This window comes from Antennarius striatus, chromosome 5 (assembly GCF_040054535.1).
Source record: "Antennarius striatus isolate MH-2024 chromosome 5, ASM4005453v1, whole genome shotgun sequence".
In the NCBI taxonomy this organism is placed as follows: domain Eukaryota; kingdom Metazoa; phylum Chordata; class Actinopteri; order Lophiiformes; family Antennariidae; genus Antennarius; species Antennarius striatus.
This window is the reverse complement of record NC_090780.1, coordinates 287,841-310,101: the sequence shown is the minus strand read 5'-3', so window position 1 is coordinate 310,101 and position 22,261 is coordinate 287,841. Positions and strand designations below refer to the sequence as shown.

The window sequence follows — 22,261 nt, the reverse complement described above, 5'->3', positions numbered from 1 at the left end:
CTTGAGTTAGGAGACATTGTGTGACTGATGAGGTAAAATGTTGATTATTTTACTGCTGAGAATAGTTGAAAAGTTAAAATTGTGCACCTCTGAATTCTAGAAGCGTTCTCCCGAACCATAGGCAAATGTTCAGAAGACCGGCAAAAGAAAAAGTGAACTGCTGTCTCTTGTAAACCCACTCCCATATGAGAAGAGTGAGAGCATTACGGTACTAATGGGGATTAAATACCATGAATTACACCCCCATTCTGGACTTTGTTGTATTGAAATCTTTATTTGTGCACCAACCTGTCCACCCCAGTCTTGCATATAGAGTTCCTGCAATTTGAATTCTAACTTGACTTTTAAAAGTGCAAAGATTTTATGGTTGAAGATGCACAGATCTGGACTGCATGAGCCTTCATGTCTTTAGACCAGACAGAGTACAGTCTGCACGTCAGTCTCCAGTAAAGCCACAAACACACTGACAGGAATGTCATCCAGCCTGCAAACGCGTCACAACCAGCTACTGAGGATGTGGAGCCTCAACTTCCTGCCTTCACAATAAAAGTACAAAATACCACACAGGTAAAACAATGACGTCTTTGGGCAGCAATAGAAAACTAATAAAACTATTAAAACATTGATTTGGTGACCTCTAATGGATCTGCTAATGTCTAGACATTGTGTAAATGCCTAAAATAAACCTGAACTTGCAAACCCAGGAAAACTATTTTAAAATATTCTCAAATTACAGAATATACAAATTAAGTATTTCATGCGGCAACCCTGCAGAGAATACTGCATCTCTTTTATTGCAGTTAAATCATGAATATGTCAATAATAAATAGAAAGAAAAAGTAAAATACTACACGATAAATCATTTTAATGTGTTCCTAAACATATTGCTTTTCCAAGTCAAGCCAAAAGCTGGAAATGAAAAAAAAAAAAAAATAAAATCATTGTGCAGAGAATGAAACCTTTTAAGATCCAGATAATTTGCTATTTCACGGCTAATCAAAAATAAATCCATTATTTCTTTTAATCACGAAATGACGTGAATTCCACTTATCCCAGATGACATTGGTCAGGAGACAGGATACACCCCGGACTAGTCGCCAGTTCATCACAAGGCCACACATGAACTCATAGCTATTATAATTTATTAAAAATATCTAATACATATCTGTCTTGAAATGTTTTTTTCTATTGGAAGAATTTAGATAAGTAAATTAAGTCTGTTTCAACTTTTTTTTTCAAAACCTTATATATACCAAATATAATATTTGTGTCATCAGCTTTTTGATATTTTTGTAAATTTTATGTCTTGCATTTCCATGGTTACGAGTTAGTAGGGTTTATGGAATAAAATGGTTTCCTGGATGTAACTGAGAGCGATTGGGACGTTGATGGTACGAGAATCAGGAGGGAAGTGGTTCAAATCCCAGAACTCCAGCCTGTGTGCTGATGTATCCATGAGCAAGACATCTGGACCCAACTGCGCCCCCAAGGGCAATAAGGGCTGCCAGTGGCTCAGTAGGGATGGGTCAGAATGCAGAGGAAAAGTTCCCTGAAAAAATCGAGTATTGTCTCGGGGTTCTTTATTTCTCTCTCATGCAGTAGAAATTTACATTTTTTTCTGTTCCAAACATTCAAATTTTTCCTAGAAATGAAAGTTAAAAACTTACGTGATTCAAGATTAAAGATGAAAGTACACTTTATTGTCCACACAAACAGGGAAATTATCTTTACACTCCTGTTTTACATGCATATATACAGTATGTGTGTGTGTGTGTGTGTGTGTGTGTGTGTGTGTGTGTCTGTGTGTGTTGGTAGCACAGCACATACAAACACACACAAACACACACAAACATTAAAAGAAATTATATAATATTTGATTCTTCATGTTTTTACAGAATCAGTTTTGCTTCATTACCTGTTTTACGATGAGCTGTACACCTGACCTGTAGGTGCTTTTATTTTGAAGGTCCGTAACGGAAGTTCCTGGAGTTGTTGTGTAATTTGAATACGTGTGTGTGTGTGTGTGTGTGTGTGTGTGTGTGTGTGTGTGTGTGTGTGTGTGTGTGTGTGCGTGTGTGTGTGTCTGAGCGGCGAAGGCGCCACGTCGGCAGAAGCAGCGCAGTGGAAGCGGAGTGGAGAAGTTGTTCCGCGGCTCGTCGGTGACTTCAAGCCCCGCCAAAGCCCCCGAGAAGCGGCCGCTGCGCGTCAGCCGCGCCCCTGACCCCCGGACAGCTCGGAGCGCCAACAGGTTTGTGTCGGAGGAGCACCGTGAACAATGGTGAAGGTAAGGTCCACGCAGCATCTGCAGCTGTGTTAATCCGCCCTGAAAGGGTTCGAACCCAGTCTGATTCTCTGATGGGGCAGCAGGAACCATCTGTTTCTGCCCCCCTACACCTGTTCACCCTTTGACCTAACGCGTCACACCTGAACTTGTGCTGCGTGACAAACTTTAGTTTCTTATTTAAATTCTACTTTAAATTCCGCTTCAAGACCAACTGGGACTATTTTTACTCACCTATCTGGAAATGCTGCTTCTCCAGTTCTGCTCTAGGCCGGGGGTGGGAGGTGTGTGTGTGGGGTAGGTTCAGACCCTTGGGGCTTCTGGGCCTCCACAGATAAGACTCATGCCATGTCTGCAGAATTTTTGTCATGTTGCCATGACTACACAAGTAGGCTAAAAATACAGGGCAGAAAACTGAACATACAACATTTTGGCAAAGAGAACATTTCACATGTCAGAATATTAATGCCATGGAGTCTGGAAGCATTTTGTGAGGAGCTTTAATTGGTTAGAACCTCTGACCTACCACCATCAGTGTGGCCAGGACACTCCTCTCCTTCACCTTCCTCACTGGTCTGCTCTCTCGTCAGTCATCCACTCTCGTCTCTTTTATTGTGGAAATAAATGGTGTGTGTTGTTTGTTGCCTCCTATTTTCTACGTTAAACACAGAACATCAAGAAACTTCTTCTCAGCTCATCACTTCTTGTTTTGCCACTAGAACAACTTAACTTTCTAACTTAAAGTAATGTTAATATTTCACCATAGCAACCAAATATTTTCCTGTCACCAAACAATTTGGTTTTTAATAAATGAAAATTCCAAGTCAGGCAATCCAGACGTTATTTACCGTGTGAGACGGGTATCATTTGACATCTAATTATTTAAACTACTGAACCAATAACCACTGACGCTGTTCGGTGTTCCATCTTGGTGAAGGGAAATGTTCTACTGGCTGACGTGAAAACATTACAATATTTGTCTTTTTGTTAGCTTCAGACGCTGTTTAGTGGATTAATTAAACTGAAGCACATATTTGGATTGAAGAAAGTGCTTTTTGTGTGTGTTTTGGCCGAGTGGCGTTGTGTTGGAGCAATGTTTGACCAGCAGGAAGCTGTACGCACTTTTGACTCAGAGTCAGAGTTGTGTCCAGTTCAAGACCAGTTGAGCTACGGTAACGTCACCCCTCTCCTCCACAGCTGGTTTAGTCTGTGCCTCAGCAGGTTTCAGAGAAGTCAGTTACATTCAAACAATGAGACTTTTGAACACTATAGGGTGTTGGGTGGCCTGAGCTCCTATTGGTTGATTAATGGTGTTAATGGTGTAGCTGTCCTCAGAAGGTGCTCATCCAGAGTAACCCCCTGTGTTTTCCAGAACGTGAACAGCGTCAGCGTGGAGCCCCAGCCGGGGACCAGCGTGGCCTCAGATGAACCTGAACCCAACAACAGCCAGCCGACACAGGGTAAGCCCTGAGCTCCCTGGGCTGGGTCTAAATGCTGAACCTCCACATGGTTCAATCTGTTGTCCCATGCTGTCTGCTGCTATTTGAGAAATGTTTGGTTAGTCAGGGGAGTGTGTGTGTTGTTTGTGTAGATGTGAAAACCTTCTATTTGTGTCCTAACCCTAAGACACCAGTAAGGTCCCCTGCTGCTGCCGCAGTAAACACCAGGCTGTTACTAGGTGGAGCGTAATTATGTTTCCAACAGACTCAATGACACTTTAGTCACCAGGTGAGACGTCTGAGGGTTATGATGAGACCTTTAGACACACACACTGTTATCTCAGAGGACCACCAACGTCTTATCAACGTAATTGTATTTTTAGCTGTGACCTGAAAGATGGCATCCTTCTCTAGACTAAAACATCTCAGCAGACATTTTATAATTTACTGTGGATAACCACCAGTTATGTTTATCCAGGAAAATATTTTATATATGTATTTTAATTGATTTCATCATCCAGTTTTTTAACTTGATGTCAAAATACCCAGTTAATTTCCCTGACGAAACCTCCTTAAGGGATCAATAAAGTTGTGATCTACTGCCTCTACTCTAAAAAGCAAAGAGGAGTTTCGTATGAAGAAGAACATGTTGACTATTATGTCACTAAGATTCAGAGTTAATAATTATTAAGTGACATTTAAGAATCTCGGAGATACTAAAGATATAAGAAAATGTGTTCTAGATTCATTTTTCCTGCTGTGACATGAGATTCAGATACATAAGAAAGAACAGCTAATGGGTTAGCACACACCTCCACCTGCTGCTAAACCCTCCCACTGCTAACGTTCTAATGGTCACCTCCCTTCACTGATGTGCATGAAGACCTTTTCTGTTCTAACAAACTGCAACACATGAATAACCTTTCTGATGAGGACGAGAAGTTTTTTTGTGTAACCTGTTTCTAAAGACTTCATTGGGAATCGCTAGCATTTGGGCTGAGATACAAACATTAGAGGAGTCAGAAAGCATCGACGGTGACGTCAACACATTGTTGGTTTGAGATTTTTAGCCTGTAAAAAATACTTGGAATCAAAGTAAACGTCAGCTTACGTCACTGATCGTTCCAGGAGACGCCACGTAAGAGGAAAAACGATGTTAGTCGTATGAACTCGTCTCCTGACTAAACTGTAGATAACCATTCCAGTTCTGTACTGACATTCATTAATAAATACATTTTCAATCATAGGTGGTAAATACCAATCTATTTTAAGCTTACAAACAAATTTTTATTTTCAATATAGAACAGAAAAAACATCTCTGTCTCGTCTTCAGCTGCTTCATCCGCGTTGCGGGTCACGGGATAAGAATATGTTTTAATGTGATTTATTATACAGTCACATGATGTTATGGTTTACTAGTATTTTTTTTAAGATTCCAGTATTTGTGGAGGAGAAATGTAAAGTTGGGTAAAATGATGCCAACTTGATTTTATATTTTTGTGTTTGTTTTTTTTAAACCTGCCGTATGATTGAGAACGATGGAACCAAAAACGGCGTAACCCGAGGTATTACTGTGCTGTGGAGTCTGTAAGTTGGTTCCAGAGAACACAGTCAAAAGCAACACCGTCTGCTTTGATTCCTTTCATTCTTCCACCAGCAGTAGCTGTGTTGGTCAGAAAGTCTTATTGATGTAGTTTGATGTGTGAACGAACCAACCGACACGGTGCTTCTCCCTTATCTTAGCGGCAGGAGCGCCATTGGAGTAAACAGTGAGTAAAGAGTAAACAGTGTGACACTTGGTGTGTGTTTGATCTCCTGTCAGATCCTGGTAAGGACCACGAGGCTCCGCCCCCTGGCATGATATGGAGGGTGACCGGAGGCCTCTTCAGTGCCACCAAGGGCGTCGTGGGGGCTGCAGTTGGTGGGGTGGCCTGGGTTGGTGGCAAGAGCCTAGAGATCACCAAGACGGCTGTGACCACGGTGCCATCGATGGGGGTGGGGCTGGTGAAGGGCGGGGTCTCTGCAGTGGCTGGTGGCGTCTCCTCAGTGGGGTCGACAGTAGCTAGCAAAGTCCCATTTACAGCTAAGAGGAAAGACAAGGCGGAGTGAAGAGGAGAACGGTGTAGAATCGACATCCACCATCTACACTGTAGATAATGATTCATGATGACGAAGATGATGATGGACTGACCCCACCCTGAGCCAACAGAGAGGCTGCCAGCTGATCTCTGCCTTCCAATCAGACTCCACAGTGCCTTTTCATGGCCGTCTCTTCTTGACGGCGGTCGTTTGGGATCTAGACTGACTGGACATTCAGAGCCGAAACATTCAGTAGTCCAACAATATCAAAGCAACCCAGACACTGAGTCCCAGAAACAATTCATGCAATGGTCCTCTCCTGAACAATGTGGGTCTTGTGTGTTGAAGTAATTGTCTGTCCCCAGAAAGATTCCAAGCACTGACCAATCGCCATGTGGGGGACGACTTCATCAATATTTTATCTGTTGTAACTGTAACTTTAACGTTTTACCTGTAATCTAGACTGACTTTGTTGCAGTTTTTTCCCTCTTTCCAAATCACACATATTTGGTTACATCTCCCAGTTAAGACTTTTGTTTGCAAGTGTTATTGGTCTCCTATTGATATGTCTGACAGCAGTTTGTTTGGGGTAAAATTCAGTTTCAATATTTAGATGGAAGGAAGAGCAACTTTGTTGAGGTTCTGACCTTCTCTGGGTTTTATTTCCTGTAACATTTTGGATGAGCCAGAGGTGTCGTTTTCTCCAGGCTTGGATCTACATCACTTTGAAATGTTTGCAGACTTCAGATAGACTCAAATATAATGACTGGTTCAGGCCTCTCCTGCAGCATCAACATTGCAGAACTAGTTTTTCTTAGTATGTGTGAAATGCTCCGTTTAGCCTTGAGTGTTCGTTTTTACAGATTGAGAAATATAACATTCTGCAGCCCTGCTCAAGGTTGCTTTAGGGAAAACTCCCCCATGTTGCCTCAAACTTTGAGTTAGTGAAGGTTGGACTGTCTTTTTATTAGATAATGAGTGGTGTGCAGGCAACAATCATGACCGTTTATATGCAATATCAGCATTTCAATGCAAATTATGGAGTGTTCGGGAGCTGTTGTTAATGGGATTAAACTATTTCAATGTTTGTTATGTGTTTTTTGGATATATCAATAAAGTAGTTTGAAAGATTAAAGGTGATGCGTATTTTTACTCACAAAAATGTTCTTGATGTTAAAAACTGGGTTTTTAAATCCTGCATAAAGAACTTGCTGTTCATTAAGCATTTTTTGCATTACTTCCTCTAACAAACTAATCCATCATGGAGAACCCCGATCACCCCGATCTCCACCACACTGGACAGACAGCAGAGCTCCTTCTCCAACAGACTGTTACAGCTCCGCTGTCCAAGGGACAGGTACAGGAAGTCATTCCACAGGTACAGGAAGTCATTCCACAGGTACAGGAAGTCATTCCACAGGTACAGGAAGTCGTTCCACAGGTACAGGAAGTCGTTCCACAGGTACAGGAAGTCATTCCACAGGTACAGGAAGTCATTCCACAGGTACAGGAAGTCATTCCACAGGTACAGGAAGTCATTTCACAGGTACAGGAAGTCATTTCACAGGTACAGGAAGTCATTCCACAGGTACAGGAAGTCATTCCACAGGTACATGAAGTCATTCCACAGGTACAGGAAGTCATTCCACAGGTACAGGAAGTCATGTCAGGGTATTATTGTTTATTATTAGCGTAGTGGACATGCTGGAGGAGTTTGAAGACATTTCCTCTCGTTCTAGAGGGTTCTTCAGTTCTGGGGGGCTGATGGGGGTCATCACGTCTGTAACACACATGAAGGTTGGATAGAAACCAGCTGCTTCTATTGTAACATTGGAGTTTCTGTGGATTTTAATCTGAAACTGCTGCCTGTCACGTGTTCACCTGTGATTCTTCTGTTGTTTAATTTTTTGTCTTCACACGTATTAAAGAACGTCGAGCTTTTAGCGCAGCAGACGCCTGACTCGTTTTCACGTCTGAAAGCGTAACGCCCCAAAAACATCGGATTCCGTTTCCTGCTCCTGGAACAAACCCGTTGGACTCATCTTCACTGAAGGTTGATGGGATTCAGTCGTACAGGTAATCCAGTCTCTTCCTACAGGTCCATTGGACCTATTCAGCACTGCTCTGGACCAATGAGAATCTCCACAGACAACAAGGTAGGAAACACGCCCACACAGATTTAATGAAAGGCTGTGATTGGCTGAGAGGTCCTCTGAGGTTCAGGTGGTGTTTGGTGCTTCAGGGTGTTAAAGGTGGTTTTCTGCTGCGACCACTAGAGGTCAGTACTGTTAACTACACGGTTTGACCTTCGAGGAAGAGTCGGAGGGTGACCCGGAAGTGTTTGAGCTGCGTGCCCACGTGTTGATCGGAAGCTGATTGTGTTTGTTCGTAGCTGCGGCTTGAAGACAGAAATCACCTGAAATGAATCGATCCATTTAAAGGTAAGACACCGATCTCTGACATGTGACTGTTTGTCGCAAAGCCCGTCGGGAATTAACGTTAGCAGGTGTTGCTAACGTTAGCAACACCTGCAAATCCACGTGACAGTTGGACAAACAGTAAAGTTGATCCATAGTTCTATTTCCGTAACATAATCGATATGAATCCTGTTCATTGACGTTAGAATGACGCGTTCATGTTTCACTGGAGCAGGACGACACTTCCGGTTTGTGACAACAACAAATAAACACAATGTTTATGAAGTAAACAATGTGTTAAATAAACAAACAATGTGTTAAATAAATAAACAATGTGTTAAATAAATGAACAATGTGTTAAATAAATAAACAATGTGTTAAATAAAAAACAATGTGTTAAATAAACAATGTGATAAATAAATAAACAATGTGTTAAATAAAAAACAATGTGTTAAATAATAAACAATGTGTTAAATAAATAAACAATGTGTTAAATAAACAAACAATGTGTTAAATAAATAAACGATGTGCTAAATACAGATAATTCCATGAAGAATTCCGGAGAAACTCTCACCTGTAGGAGTTGTGTTATAACACCTTTCATAAGGAATGCAGCTCAGAGGGCTTCATAAGATATAAATTGAAATGAACTTTAGTCAAAAAATGCTTTTTTAAACAGAAGTGACAATAGATTAAGAAATAACTCCTCGTCTTATAGGGAACATATTTTTAATTTAACTGTAATAAACAGATCCCTGTGACCCGGGGAAAGAAAATGAATGAACGTATTAAACTGTGTATACACTATTCAAATCTTTAATGTGTGGTGTGTGTTCCTACAGCCACACGTGGAAAACACTACACAATGGCTTTAGCAGAAGTAGTGGGAGACAAGACACAGCCATTACTTTAATGTTTTATACAGACCAGATACCAAACAGGTAAGAACAAATGGATCAAATCACCAAACTAAATGAATGAAACTGTATGTTTAGTGGACAATTTGGAAAGTAAAATAAAAACAGCAGTAGAAAAATGATATCAGCTTCATGTGTGCGTTCTGTTCTTCAATCTGTAGAAGATGCTGAGTGAAACTGACGCTGCAGAGCTGCTCTCCTTCCTCACCTCTACAGCTCATCCTCAGGTCAAAGGTCAGACCACAGAGTATCTCCTGGGTCTGTCTGGAAACAGGTGAGGGCCGGATGTCCGCTGACGTTCAACCTGCTGCTCCTTTCCGCTCCTACACCCACCTCGGCCCCCATGGAGTGGGTTTATCTTAGGGTTTGTGTAAAGCCGTCAGCTCCATGAACATTATGATAGATGGTGATCAGAGCTTCTCCCATGTGAGTGACTCTTCTAGTCTGTGTTGCTTCACGTAAAGACAAAACACCAAAAGTTAAACTGAACTGTCGAGCAGCTGACATTCTACATGACAGTCGACTCGGTTCCCAGCTTCAGGTGAGCTTCAGTGGTGAACGTGACCCGGTCCGGGTTTCTGAAACAAGTTGCTGCTATCAGATGTTCTTCCTGGTGTGTTGGTGAAGGCAGAGGTGTGATTAGTGACATTGTGGTGACTTCAGTTTACACCGTGATAGAAGGGCTAGTGGACAGATGTACACATCAATAGGGTCTGTAGGACTGGGACTAAACAAAAAAAAATTCTGCATGATTCAAGGGCCAAATTGTCTAGAACTTTACTGCCCATGTCTGAATGATCTTTTCTCCCTTTAGTTTCACAGGTTTCTATCTGACACTGAACACTCAGCTGTGCTCCATGTTGGACGTAACATTTACTCGTGTCCATACAACATGTTTTAAAAGGTTATTTAGAAGTTTATCAGACTGGACGTAAGGACAGGTGTGTGTGTGTGTGTGCGTGTCTGTGTGTGTGTGTGTGTCTGTGTGTGTGTGTGTGTGTGTGTGTGTGCGTGTCTGTGTGTGTGTGTGTGTGTGTGTGTGTGCGTGTCTGTGTGTGTGTGTGTGTGTGTGTGTGTGTGTGTGTGTCTGTGTGTGTGTGTGTGTGTGTGTGTGTGTGTTGGAGAACAGTGATAGTGATTGATTATTAACGTTAATAAATGTTAACTGCTGACAGGTTTGATCGATTCCTTACATCCATCCATGTTTTTATCTGGATGGATTTCAGCTTTCATTCTCTGGCCGGTCTGGATTGGTTAATTTATTGATTGATTGATTGATTGGTTGATGGATTCTTCCTGTGTGTTCAGGGATGGCATCTGCGTCCTGCGTTCCAGACCAGACCTCCTAGCTGCCCTGTTTGCCCTGACGCGTGACCCCTCCCCCGCTGTGGTGAAGGACTGTTACTTCATCTTCATCAACCTGTCGGCTGACGAGACCCTTCACAAGGTCCTGGATCTTTACCCCGGGGGGGAGCTGCTAGGTGGGCGTGGACCTCTCACCAGCTGACACTGGTTGTCTCCCCAGGTCTTGGTGGAGGACGTGAACGTTGTGCCCGTGCTGTTCCACACCCTCCTGGACCCAGAGAACCCGTTCTCAGACCAGATCTGCTCCATCCTGTCCAACCTGAGCCGCCACAGGAAGACCTGCAGGACCGTGTTCCAGGTGAGCTGCTGGTGTCACACAGGTTCACTATCAGCTCCAGGTGAGTGCTGCTGGTCTGAGAGTGTGTGTCCACCCCCCAGGTCCTCCAGGAGGAGCTGGGTCTGACTGGGCTGGTGGAGATCTTCTGTAACGAGGGCTTCAACCCCAAGGCGACGCTCCACTACCTCGGCCCCCTGCTGGCCAACCTGAGCCAGCTGCCCGAGGCCAGGAGCCTCCTGCTGGACACGGACAGGTGGGGGCCCGCTGGGGGGCCACACAGGGGGGGTATTCACCAAAGAGTGTGTGATGTGTGGAAGGTGGCACCAGGTACAAACCAAACAGCAGTCACATCACGAATTATGGGATGCCTTTATTCTCATCTTTTCATTAGGAGCCTGTCTTTACAATGTGATTCACACACACACACACACACACACACACACACACACACGAACACACACACACACACACACGAACACACACACACACACACGAACACACACACACACACACACGAACACACACACACGAACACACACACACACACATGAACACACACACACACACATGAACACACACACACACACACATGAACACACACATATGAACACACGCAGACACACGAACACACACACACACACATGAACACACACACACACACACACATGAACACACACACACACATCCAGCTGTGTTTGTGTGTGTGTGTGTGTTCATGTGTGTGTTCAGGTGTGTGTTCATGTGTTCATGTGTGTGTTCAGGTGTGTGTTCATGTGTTCATGTGTTCATGTGTGTGTTCAGGTGTGTGTTCATGTGTTCATGTGTTCATCTGTGTGTTCAGGTGTGTGTTCATGTGTTCAGGTGTTCATGTGTTCATGTGTGTGTTCAGGTGTGTGCTCATGTGTTCATGTGTTCATCTGTGTGTTCAGGTGTGTGTTCATGTGTTCAGGTGTTCATGTGTGTGTTCAGGTGTGTGTTCATGTGTTCATGTGTTCATGTGTGTGTTCAGGTGTGTGTTCATGTGTTCAGGTGTTCATGTGTTCATGTGTGTGTTCAGGTGTGTGTTCATGTGTTCATGTGTTCATGTGTGTGTTCAGGTGTGTGATCCAGAGGCTGCTGCCTTTCACTAGATACCAGTCATCACACATCAGGAGGGGCGGAGTCATCGGCACCCTGCGTAACTGTTGTTTCAACCACGGTGAGACACACACACACACACACACACACACACACAGATGATGTTAATCTGTGGCTCCTGTAATCTGATCAGAATAATCCCGTTCCACCTGTAGCTCAGCATGAGTGGTTGCTAGGCGACAGCGTGGACATCCTGCCCTTCCTCCTGCTGCCATTGGCCGGTCCAGAGGAGCTGACTGATGAAGAGAATGATGGTTTGTTATTACAGCTTCTGGCTTATTGATAGAACAGGTAGTCCTCAACTTACAAACACAACTGACAGGTTGTTTATTAGGTGCATTTTTTGTAAGTCGTTATTTACATAAACTTCTCCAGGGTTAATGAAGTATTTCTATCTATCAACCAATCGAACGATCGATCTATCGAGTTGTCATCAGAGAGGTGGTCACCACTACCACTATGTTCACTAGTCTTTGGTTTATCACCATGATGAACAGTAACGTATCCGAGGTAGAAGCCTGACGCCCTGAGACGCTAACAGATACAACAACAACAAGAGGGGGGGGCGAGTGTTGATGAACACGGCGGTGCTGCCCCCGCGGGGAACTGCATTAGTCTGATATCTGGATGCTGTTGTCGTCATGACGACCTGGACTCGTCTTTTTTCTGTCGGTGGTTTTCAGGAAAGACTGACCCTAAGTCGGTCTGACCCTCAGTAGATCTTCACCTGAGCTCCAGAGCTCCACTGATCCAGAAGCATCAATCAGACATCTGCCTTCTTCACCATGAACACCAATTTATTATGGGATAGTTCCATCATAACAAACATAAATCAGACATTTTTAAATATGAAGCTTCTATTTGTGTCTATTTGGTTAAAGTTCCAGTGGTGATTTTAAAGCAGAGGGCAGAGGTGACACAGGCTAACACCTGAATGACACAGGCTAACACCTGAATGACACAGGCTAACACCTGAATGACCCAGGCTAACACCTGACAGCCCCACTGTAAACTGGTGTGATTTACGTTGGTGTGTTCAGGTCTCCCAGTAGATGAACCCGACCACTAACCTGGTCTGATTTTGTGTTCAGGTCTCCCAGTGGACCTCCAGTATCTCCCTGACGACAAGAAGAGAGAAGAAGACCCCGACATCAGGAAGATGCTGCTGGAAACCCTCCTCCTGGTGCGACGCGTCGCTGCACGTTGAGACGTTTTAGTCAGAAACAATATTATTAACCCGAAAATGTTTGTTTCCTGACACAAAATAATGTTTGTGTTCTGTTTGGATAGAAGCGAGTACTGCAGGTTTGTTTAGAGAACGTTCAGTGTTACAGCCGTGATCTCCGAACTTCATATGAATGTTACCACGGTAACATGAGTGTGATTCACCTCATGGATTCATCCTGATGACACACATTAGAAATCAGATGCACCAACCACACAGACTCACCTTAAAGTACGTCAGGGCTCCATTCAGAAATCACTGCTGACACAGAAGCACGAGAGACGTTCACGACCGTCAGGTTACAGCTCTAACGGCGTTCTACAGAGACCCCCCCGCACGGACTCTGTCAGGAGGAGGAGCCCCCGGTGACGTTTCCCCCTCAGACACAGGAAATCTGCTGAAGGAGGACGTCTAGATGTTCGTCTCATTTGCAGCAGGCCATTCAAATTCAAAAAACTTTATTTATTCTCAAGGGGAAATTGAAAGCACATAAAGCAGGATTGGTGTAAAAGTGTAAACAAACAAATAAATAACAAATAACATACACTGCATGCACACTATAGTATAAAACCTAGTTAGTTTATAACCTAGTTTATAACCTAGTTGGTTTATAAACTAGTTAGTTTATAACCTAGTTAGTTTATAACCTAGTTGGTTTATAAACTAGTTAGTTTATAACCTAGTTTATAATCTAGTTGGTTTATAAACTAGTTTATAACCTAGTTAGGTTATAACCTAGTTAGGTTATAATCTAGTTGGTTTATAAACTAGTTAGTTTATAACCTAGTTTATAACCTATTTTATAACCTAGTTGGTTTATAAACTAGTCCGTTTATAACCTAGTTTATAACCTATTTTATAACCTAGGTGGTTTATAATCTAGTTTATAACCTAGTTGGTTTATAACCTAGTTTATAACCTATTTTATAACCTAGTTGGTTTGTAACCTAGTTTATAACCTAGTTGGTTTATAACCTAGTTTATAACCTAGTTTATAACCTAGTTATCTTATAACCTAGTTTATAACCTATTTTATAATCTAGTTGGCTTATAACCTAGTTTATAACCTAGTTTATAACCTAGTTGGTTTATAACCTAGTTAGCCGTAGCAGCTGGAGGTTTTATGGATTCTGTCGTTTTGGGTTGAATTCGGTAGAAACTGCAGTAAAAACTGCGTTTTGTGTCTCGTTGGGGAAACGTGTTCATCTGTATCAGCTGCTTGAACTGGTTCTCACCAAAAGCTGCTAGATAGTGGATTTGAGCAGTAACCCTGATAAACTAATGTTTGGTGACTAGATGGTCTGTTTCTGGTTCAGCTGACAGCCACCAAATCCGGCCGACTGATGCTGAAATCTAAGAACGTCTATCCCATCATGAGAGAACTCCACCGCTGGGAGAGAGACGTCCACGTCAGAGCCGCCTGCGAGAGACTGATCCAGGTAGGTCAGACACTGGTCCAGGTAGGACAGAGACTGATCCAGGTAGGACAGACACTGGTCCAGGTAGGACAGAGACTGGTCCAGGTAGGACAGAGACTGATCCAGGTAGGACAGAGACTGATCCAGGTAGGACAGAGACTGGTCCAGGTAGGACAGAGACTGGTCCAGGTAGGACAGAGACTGGTCCAGGTAGGACAGAGACTGGTCCAGGTAGGACAGAGACTGGTCCAGGTAGGACAGAGACTGATCCAGGTAGGACAGACACTGGTCCAGGTAGGACAGAGACTGGTCCAGGTAGGACAGACACTGATCCAGGTAGGACAGAGACTGGTCCAGGTAGGACAGAGACTGATCCAGGTAGGACAGAGACTGGTCCAGGTAGGACAGAGACTGGTCCAGGTAGGACAGAGACTGGTCCAGGTAGGACAGAGACTGATCCAGGTAGGACACACTGGTCCAGGTAGGTCAGAGACTGGTCCAGGTAGGACAGACACTGATCCAGGTAGGACAGAGACTGGTCCAGGTAAGACAGAGACTGGTCCAGGTAGGACAGAGACTGATCCAGTTAGGACAGACACTGGTCCAGGTAGGACAGAGACTGGTCCAGGTAGGACAGACACTGATCCAGGTAGGACAGAGACTGATCCAGGTAGGACAGCAGTCTAGACCCAGACGGTTCTCTTAAAGCCCCCACCATCACTGACTGGTATGTGAGCCGGGACAGAACCACCGTTTAATGTTGGCACTGTGATGAAGTCAGAAAATAAAAATAAAGTTCTCGTCCCTTAATTTCATGTCTGACTTAATACCTGAGTATTTGCCCCAGAGGGGCAGGAAGGAGATTTTCCAGTTGGGTGCTGCTCATTCAGGCGCTGCTGTGTCCATTCAGGTCCTGATCGGAGACGAACCGGAGCAGGGGATGGAGAACCTGATGGAGGTGGAGATCCCCAGCGATGTGGAGGAGAAGCTGAAGGAGGCGGCCGATAAAGAGATGCAGGAGCTGGAGAGAGAGAAGATCAGCCAGGAGGAGGAGAACCAAACACAGGAGGGACGGTGATCAGTCCTGTTCACACCTGGAGTCACGTGAACACATGAATCATCTGTGAACACATGAATCATCTGAACACATGAATCATCTGAACACATGAATCATCTGAACAAATGAATCATCTGTGAACACATGAATCATCTGAACACATTGACACACCTGTGAACACATGACACACCTGTGAACACATGACACACCTGTGAACACATGTCCTCATTGGACAGAGCAGAGTGCTGTCAGACTCCTGAGAACGCTGCTGGATCAGATGAGAGGAGGTGACGACGGAACAAAGGAGTGTTTGTTTGAACCTGAAGAATTACGGCGACCGTAACGTTTAGAAATGTTTTAACCCCGTCCTGTACAGAAACCTGACAGGTTTTTACTCTGATCAAAATCTATATTTGACTTGAAAGTTGTGACTCTGAGTCGTGTGACTGTTTAAAGGAATGATCTCCTAAATTCACCTCAACGCTGTTAAACATGAGCAGCTGCTGGAATGGATCACCACCACGGCCGTTATTTCTCTCTATCCTAGTATCAGGACAAAGGACAGCCGGAGGGGGGAGGGCGTCAACCCTTTGGAATTTATTAAATTTCTGCATAAATCGGACATAAATGTCATCTGACCATCTAAATTGCAACAGTCTGTTTAAACGAATACAACACAAATGTTTACATGTTTTCAAATTGTTATTGAGTGTAACATGTAAATGATTACATGTTGTCATGTTCTTATTTAGGGTAACACGTGAACACACAGGACAGGGAGGACTTCTTGTTCTGGTCACCAGGACTCCCAGGAGAGTCGTGTCCATTTAGCTTTATGCTAACAGAGACACATTTAACAGATTAATAAGAAATCTGGTCGCTAACAAAAGTTTAGCAACTAATGTAAAATAAACATGGAATAAGTTAGACTGCTACCAGCCTGCAGGAGGAACAGGAGTCTGAATTGTAACCTGCTCAGGTCTCTACTACCGTTTAGGCTTCTATTAATCTGTCAGAGAATTCATCCATCCATTTCTTCAGCCTGGTCTGCTGGAGCCATTCCCAGCTGACTACAGGTTACACCCCAGACAAAACGCCACCTCATCATGGGCCATGAAGCATTTACATAACGATAAAAGTATGTAACATTTTAATAAATCCAAGGTTAAGTCTGAAAATGTTTTGTCTGACTAAACTTACATGAACACCTTTAATTTCCCCACTGTGTGGTTAATAAAGGAAAATCTAATTTTACTTTACCTGTCTCCTGACCTTTGACTTCGAGAGCATCAACCTGAGGAGTACTGGCTTTTTTGGGTTATTGTTTATACATTTCAATAAAAGGTTTCCACAGTAAAATAATGCTTTTAATTGTAAGGAATTAATATTGTCTTTTGTATGCTATGTAGCATAGAAAATTTTTTCCTTTTAAATTTATTGCTGATAGTCTCCAACTAGGAGACTGGGACACGCGAAACTGACCTGAAAATACGACAATAGACACGAATATTTCCTTGTCTGGTCTCTTGATTATTTATTTTTCTTTACCTAAAGTTTACATATTGTATGGATTTAGTACTATTATCGGACGATGATAGAATAAAATTGTTTTTATTCTGGTTATCTGGATATTTAATATTCTGTTTTAGTTTAGTTCTAGCCTTTGTTGAATAGATCAACTAACCAGTCGAACGGGTTGTTCCTGTCCGGGATCGACTGTAAATAAAGTTGGTGGTTTTGAAGACGTCAGCTGCTCCGCGGCTTCATAACAAACATGGCGGCGGGAGGCGGTCAGCGGGACACACAGCGGAGAACCTGAGCCACCCGTTTTTATCCACAGGTTTCCCTTTTAATTTTTAATACACACCGTTTGTGTCGTCCGAACACCGGATGGAGGCCGTCCGGTTACCGGAGGACAGTCCCGACAGGAGGGTTCGGGTCGTCGGGGCTCAGCTGGTGGAGAGCTACACCGTAAGCTACTTCCGGTTCCGCTAGCTAACAGCTGTTAGCTCCGCTGGAGATAACCGTGTTTTCTGCCTTCATTCTGTCCGTGTTTGTCAAAGTGACGCTGAAGACGATGAAAGTAGTGACGACATGAAGTTTAACGTTATTACACATGTGTAAGTCAGGGCCGTGTTCGTATCTCGAGGATGCTAACATCAGAGCCGAGTGTCGGTGATTCGTGTCAGGATCAATCACTCTGTTGGATTAAACTGATTAATAACATGTTTCTATCGGTGTAAACTAATGACACCCGTTCTGAAGGGTTTAATGAGGTTTAGTCCTCTGTTCACCACGGAGGGGTTAGTCACTAGTGTCATGTGGTCACGTGTTCGTGTCTGCTCACCTGTGATCAAAGATGAGTGTTAGTATTTCTTTGCTGTGTCCACGCAGGTGTGGAATGACTTTTATTTTTGTGTGTTTCAGGTGTGGAATGACTTCTTTTTGTGTGTTTCAGGTTTACATCATGGAGGTGACGGACGGAGAACACAGCTGGATGGTGAAGCATCGCTACAGCGACTTCCATGAGCTCCATGAGAAGGTGTGAAGCTGCTGGTGTCCATCAGGGTGTTGTGTTCTGACGTTCACCTGAGTCACAGACAGGAATGGATTTACTTCGCTGATGATGTTCTGTTATACGTGTGGTATTCATTCACATGACTGAACCCGCTCCATAGCGACATGACTGGACTCACATCTCCTGAAATTCTCTTATTTAGAAAACACAGAATAAAGGACCAAATAATTGTTCATTTTTCCAAGAACCGATATTGTTAGACCTCAGGTATCACCGTATTTTAACACATATTTTATTAAAATCAGTAATTGCATCAAAGAAAACCTTCAAAGATTGTTCAGATTAATAAGAAATTTACTTTCTGACCAAAGTTTGGGAACTAATGTAAAGCAAACATGAAATAAGTTGGAGTACTACCAACTACAGGAGGGAGAGGAGTTGAAACCTGTAATAGAAGATGGAGAAAACACCTGGAATGAATAGTTAGTTGTGCAACTAACTATTCATTTTGACTTCTGTTAATCTTTTTTTTTTTTTTTACATTTTATATACCGTTATAATCCCCGAAGGGAAATTAAGAATGCACATTCTAGTTTTTTTGTTAGTCTTATCAATCACATGCATATTAGTGTGTACAGGCCCCTGTAATTCACACAACCACACACTTTATTAATCTGTCAGTTAATAAAGAATTGACCCGTCATAATCGTCTCTTCTACAGCAGCTAATCGTCCTCGGGGGTCACGGGTCTGCTGGTTCCTATCTCAGCTGGCTATTTACCCCCCGGCTGAGACACCAGCTCATCATGGGGCATAAAGTATTTACAAAATGATAAAAATACATTAGATTTTAAAAGTCCCAGGTGACCTCTGTCAATGTGTGACTTGTCTGACGAACACCTCCAGCTGTTTCCTGACCTTTGACACTATGATTCTGGGGTTACTGCTGTTCTCTTTAAAAAGGAACATTCTACATTTCAATAAATGAACATTTAATTGTGACGTGTTTCCTGTCAGCTGACAGCAGAGAAGAAAGTGGATCGGCGTCATCTTCCTCCAAAGAAGATATTGGGGAAAAACTCCAAGAGTTTGGTGGAGCGGCGGCAGAAGGAGCTGGAGGTCTACCTGCAGACGCTCCTGCTGCAGTTCCCTCAGGCCACGCCCAAACCACTCACCTGCTTTTTGGACTTCCACCTCTATGTAAGTACACTGTAGACTGGTCAGATGTCTGGAGATGTTCAGTACGCTGGTCAGGTGCTTCAGCCTGGGTTAACGGGTCACTCTTGAGGTCAGCAGGTGTGAATGGATGTCTGTGTGTCCAGGTCACCATTATGAGTGAGAAGTGTTCTCAGTTAACCTGCCTGGCTAAATACAAGTTCAGTAAATAAAAACACAAACACTGTGAATATTCAAGGGTGGTCAGAACAATAACATGAACACAAACGTGTCCTTGATTTGTTTTTAGACGTGTGATCTGATCATTGACTAATACTATAGGACCCGGCAGATTAAGTTGGAAGCATTTATAAATGAATGTGGTCTCTTTGTGAAATGCTTTGATCTGACCTTTAATTACTGATATCTGTGTTTAATAGATGGTGGTTTGCTTCTTTGCCAAATAAATGATAACTTTTAACGAGACTAATAAAGACAGCAGCAGTTCAGCACATTGATCAAGGCGTGCAGTCATGGGATTTTATTGATGAGACAACGGACCAGTGAATTTAGAGTAGTCAGTAGAAGAATCCTGTCATGTGACTTCAAATGGTACCAGATTACAGTTTTATGGTTTATTCCACTGCATTAATGCTGCAGTATTGGAGTGCTGCTGTTCACAGCCTGATGGGTAAAACAGTCCAGGGTAGGGTTAGGGTTGGGTTAGGGTAGGGTTGGCTTAATGTTAGGTTTAGGGTTAGGTTAGGGTTGGGTTAATGTTAGGGTTAATGTTAGGGTTAGGTTAGGGTTGGGTTAATGTTAGGGTTGGGTTAATGTTAGGTTTAGGGTTAGGGTTGGGTTAATGTTAGGGTTAATGTTAGGGTTGGGTTAATGTTAGGGTTAGGTTAGGGTTGGGTAGTGTTAGGGTTGGGTAGGGTTAGGGGTAGGGTTAGGGTTGGGTAGGGTTAGGGATAGGGTTAGGGGTAGGGTTAGGTTAGGGTTGGGTAGGGTTAGGTTAGGGTTAGCTGGGCTTGCACTAGGAAGTAGTAAGACCAAGCCACTGTGTCTCAGTGTAAAAGAATTGAGTAAACCACAAAAAGCCACATTCTGTGTCCAAGACAGGGTAGGGTCCAAGACAGCGGCGCAGCGCGCTGACGACCAATACTTGTCGCAGGGGGCAGGGTGGGGGCGTAGGGGGGGATACTCCCCACAGGGTGGGTCCGGGGGGCCTCCCCCGGGAAATTTTATAGAAAATGGGGTTGTTTTCCTGCATTCTGAGGGCAAAATCTTCTGTTCAGTTTACCTACAAAAACCCACTAAAGCCAGCAGCTGAAGCTGAACTCTCTTTATTTCTGTCCTACTTTATGCAGGAATGAATGTGAGATTCAACCATTGAAAACTTAATTCACTCTGTGAAGATACAGTCATACAAAATATTACTCAGTGTTTACTGGTAGTTTACTGAGACTAGAAGACATTTTAACTTTGACCACCACCAACATCATTGGTATGACAGAGTTTAGTTTAGTTTTTGTAATTCAATAACATGATTTTTCATTTCAATTTTAAAAAGGCATGAAAAATAGCAAATGAGGTGAATACACCTCATATACGTGAAAAATTCGTATCACAAAATAACGTGATACTTTCACGTTATAACGTAAAAAGATATTGTTATAACAATAAACCTTTCACTTAATTACGTGATACTGAGCCTTCCGGTTTTTATTTTCTTGGTCTGGCAGCTCTACGCTGCCGTACATTTACATCATCGCTGGTTATTCCTGCTGGTCAGAGGGAACAAAAGTCTAAGACTACAAACAAGTATTGATAATATCTTTCATTGACCTTCTGATCGGTCTGTCACCACTCCTCCCCCCTCTCAGCATTCACCATTTGTTTATTAATGAGGACTTTAACACAATCTCTACTAGAAAACACTGGATTCTTAATTTCTTTTGATCGATGGTCCTCCCCTTGTCTTACACCAATTCGCGGGGTTAGCTTGTAAAAAAAGAATCTTTTTGTTTTTCATTGGACGAGAGGAGGTCATGACCCGAGTGCATATTTAATGATCGGGAGCGTTCGGGTCACTTCGGCTATTTCCGTCGGCATGTGGAGATAGCGGCGCTAGCGAGCGAAAAAGTTGTAAGTGTTAGCCTTTTTTCCGTAAAAATAAGAACGCCACTGTGGCTACACAGTCTACAAACCTTGTAGCCAATCTGGAATTTACTTCGCCTATGGCGAAGTAGCGAATGGCTAGAGCAAGCCCAGGGTTAGGGTTAAGTTAGGGTTAGGGTAGATTTGGATCAGGGGTTAAGGGTTAGGGTAAGGGTAGGGTTAGTGTTAGGGTTAGGGTAAGGGTAGGATTAGGTTAGGGTTAGGGGTAGGGTAAGGTTAGGGGTAGGGTAAGGTTAGGGTAGGGTTAGAGGTTAGGGGTAGGGTAAGGTTAGGGTAGGGTTAGAGGTTAGGGTTAGGCTGTCCCTCCATGATGGTTCTAAACAGCCTGGAATGATTCTCACCCCACAGGGTGTAGAAACACAACACTGAAAATCTGTTTACTGAGGAAAGAGAATTATTTGTTGCAGTTGATCTGAAGTGAAGTATATATATCTATCTATAACCAACATTTTGTTTTTCAGGAGATCAACGGCGTCACAGCAGCTCTGGCTGAGGAGCTGTTCCATAAAGGTGGGTCTCCTTTCTGATATTTCTCCTCCTTCTTTCCTCTCCCGTTTCCTCTGGCGTGTTAACAATTCATGAGGCTTTGGTGAGGCGGGGGGTTTCCACTCTGTCTCTGAGGTACGACAATTAAAGAATCTACTGGACAACATGGACAGCTAGCATTAATAAACACCATGGGGGTGTAATAGTGAAGATTCAGTCTAATGCTTCCATCTGTTGTGAGACTCGTTACTATGAAGCCAAGCATGGTGTCCTTTTCTGTCGTTCCTGGTTTAGAGGTTTCTGAGTGACA

The 22,261-nt window shown here is 43.2% G+C and overlaps 3 protein-coding genes and 1 long non-coding RNA gene across 10 annotated transcripts in view; 3 read left to right on the top strand and 1 right to left on the bottom strand.

Annotated features, from left to right (window-relative positions):
• The first annotated feature begins 2,032 nt into the window (after positions 1 to 2,032).
• On the top strand, positions 2,033 to 6,934 carry zgc:153675 (uncharacterized protein LOC768179 homolog). The gene is made up of 3 exons (XM_068314422.1): positions 2,033 to 2,284; positions 3,654 to 3,741; positions 5,543 to 6,934. Exons 1-3 carry the CDS (start codon positions 2,276 to 2,278, stop codon positions 5,827 to 5,829), a joined length of 384 nt encoding a protein of 127 aa, XP_068170523.1. The 5' UTR covers positions 2,033 to 2,275; the 3' UTR covers positions 5,830 to 6,934.
• A 1,165-nt stretch (positions 6,935 to 8,099) lies between these two features.
• hgh1 (HGH1 homolog (S. cerevisiae)) lies at positions 8,100 to 16,866 on the top strand. The gene is made up of 11 exons (XM_068316418.1): positions 8,100 to 8,240; positions 9,059 to 9,157; positions 9,295 to 9,407; positions 10,442 to 10,580; positions 10,659 to 10,796; positions 10,877 to 11,028; positions 11,873 to 11,973; positions 12,068 to 12,166; positions 13,004 to 13,095; positions 14,454 to 14,576; positions 15,466 to 16,866. The coding sequence occupies exons 3-11, from the start codon at positions 9,298 to 9,300 to the stop codon at positions 15,631 to 15,633; spliced, it is 1,122 nt and encodes a 373-aa protein (XP_068172519.1). The 5' UTR covers positions 8,100 to 8,240; positions 9,059 to 9,157; positions 9,295 to 9,297; the 3' UTR covers positions 15,634 to 16,866.
• LOC137596015 (uncharacterized) lies at positions 12,013 to 17,596 on the bottom strand. Of its 2 annotated transcripts, none has more exons than XR_011035498.1 (5): positions 17,480 to 17,596; positions 15,386 to 15,576; positions 13,363 to 13,534; positions 12,983 to 13,108; positions 12,013 to 12,148 (listed from the first exon to the last, which is right to left on the bottom strand). It is a non-coding gene; the product is annotated as an uncharacterized lncRNA (long non-coding RNA). The 2 variants fall into 2 exon arrangements; XR_011035499.1 differs by having other exon boundaries at positions 13,363 to 13,531.
• Positions 17,354 to 22,261, top strand: part of nisch (nischarin) — a 67,014-nt gene continuing 62,106 nt past the window's right edge. For 2 of the 6 annotated variants that reach the window (XR_011035497.1, XR_011035496.1), the window contains exons 1-4: positions 17,354 to 17,583; positions 18,071 to 18,154; positions 19,147 to 19,329; positions 21,927 to 21,975. Coding sequence is in view for 4 of the 6 variants with exons in the window: in XM_068316417.1 (XP_068172518.1) it covers positions 17,503 to 17,583; positions 18,071 to 18,154; positions 19,147 to 19,329; positions 21,927 to 21,975 (397 nt within the window). In the remaining 2 variants the exon portion in view is untranslated. The remainder of the gene's footprint in view (positions 17,584 to 18,070; positions 18,155 to 19,146; positions 19,330 to 21,926; positions 21,976 to 22,261) is intronic. The other 4 variants (XM_068316416.1, XM_068316413.1, XM_068316417.1 and 1 more) reach the window with 3 other exon arrangements.

Bases quoted from the DNA above. Each gene is read 5' to 3' on its own strand.
- zgc:153675 (XM_068314422.1), top strand. The intron at 3,742-5,542 runs GTAAGCCCTGAG...ATCTCCTGTCAG, and splicing joins CAACAGCCAGCCGACACAGG to ATCCTGGTAAGGACCACGAG.
- hgh1 (XM_068316418.1), top strand. From the start codon at position 9,298: ATGCTGAGTGAAACTGACGCTGCAGAGCTGCTCTCCTTCCTCACCTCT. The intron at 10,581-10,658 runs GTCCTGGATCTT...TTGTCTCCCCAG, and splicing joins CTGACGAGACCCTTCACAAG to GTCTTGGTGGAGGACGTGAA. The intron at 10,797-10,876 runs GTGAGCTGCTGG...TCCACCCCCCAG, and splicing joins CCTGCAGGACCGTGTTCCAG to GTCCTCCAGGAGGAGCTGGG.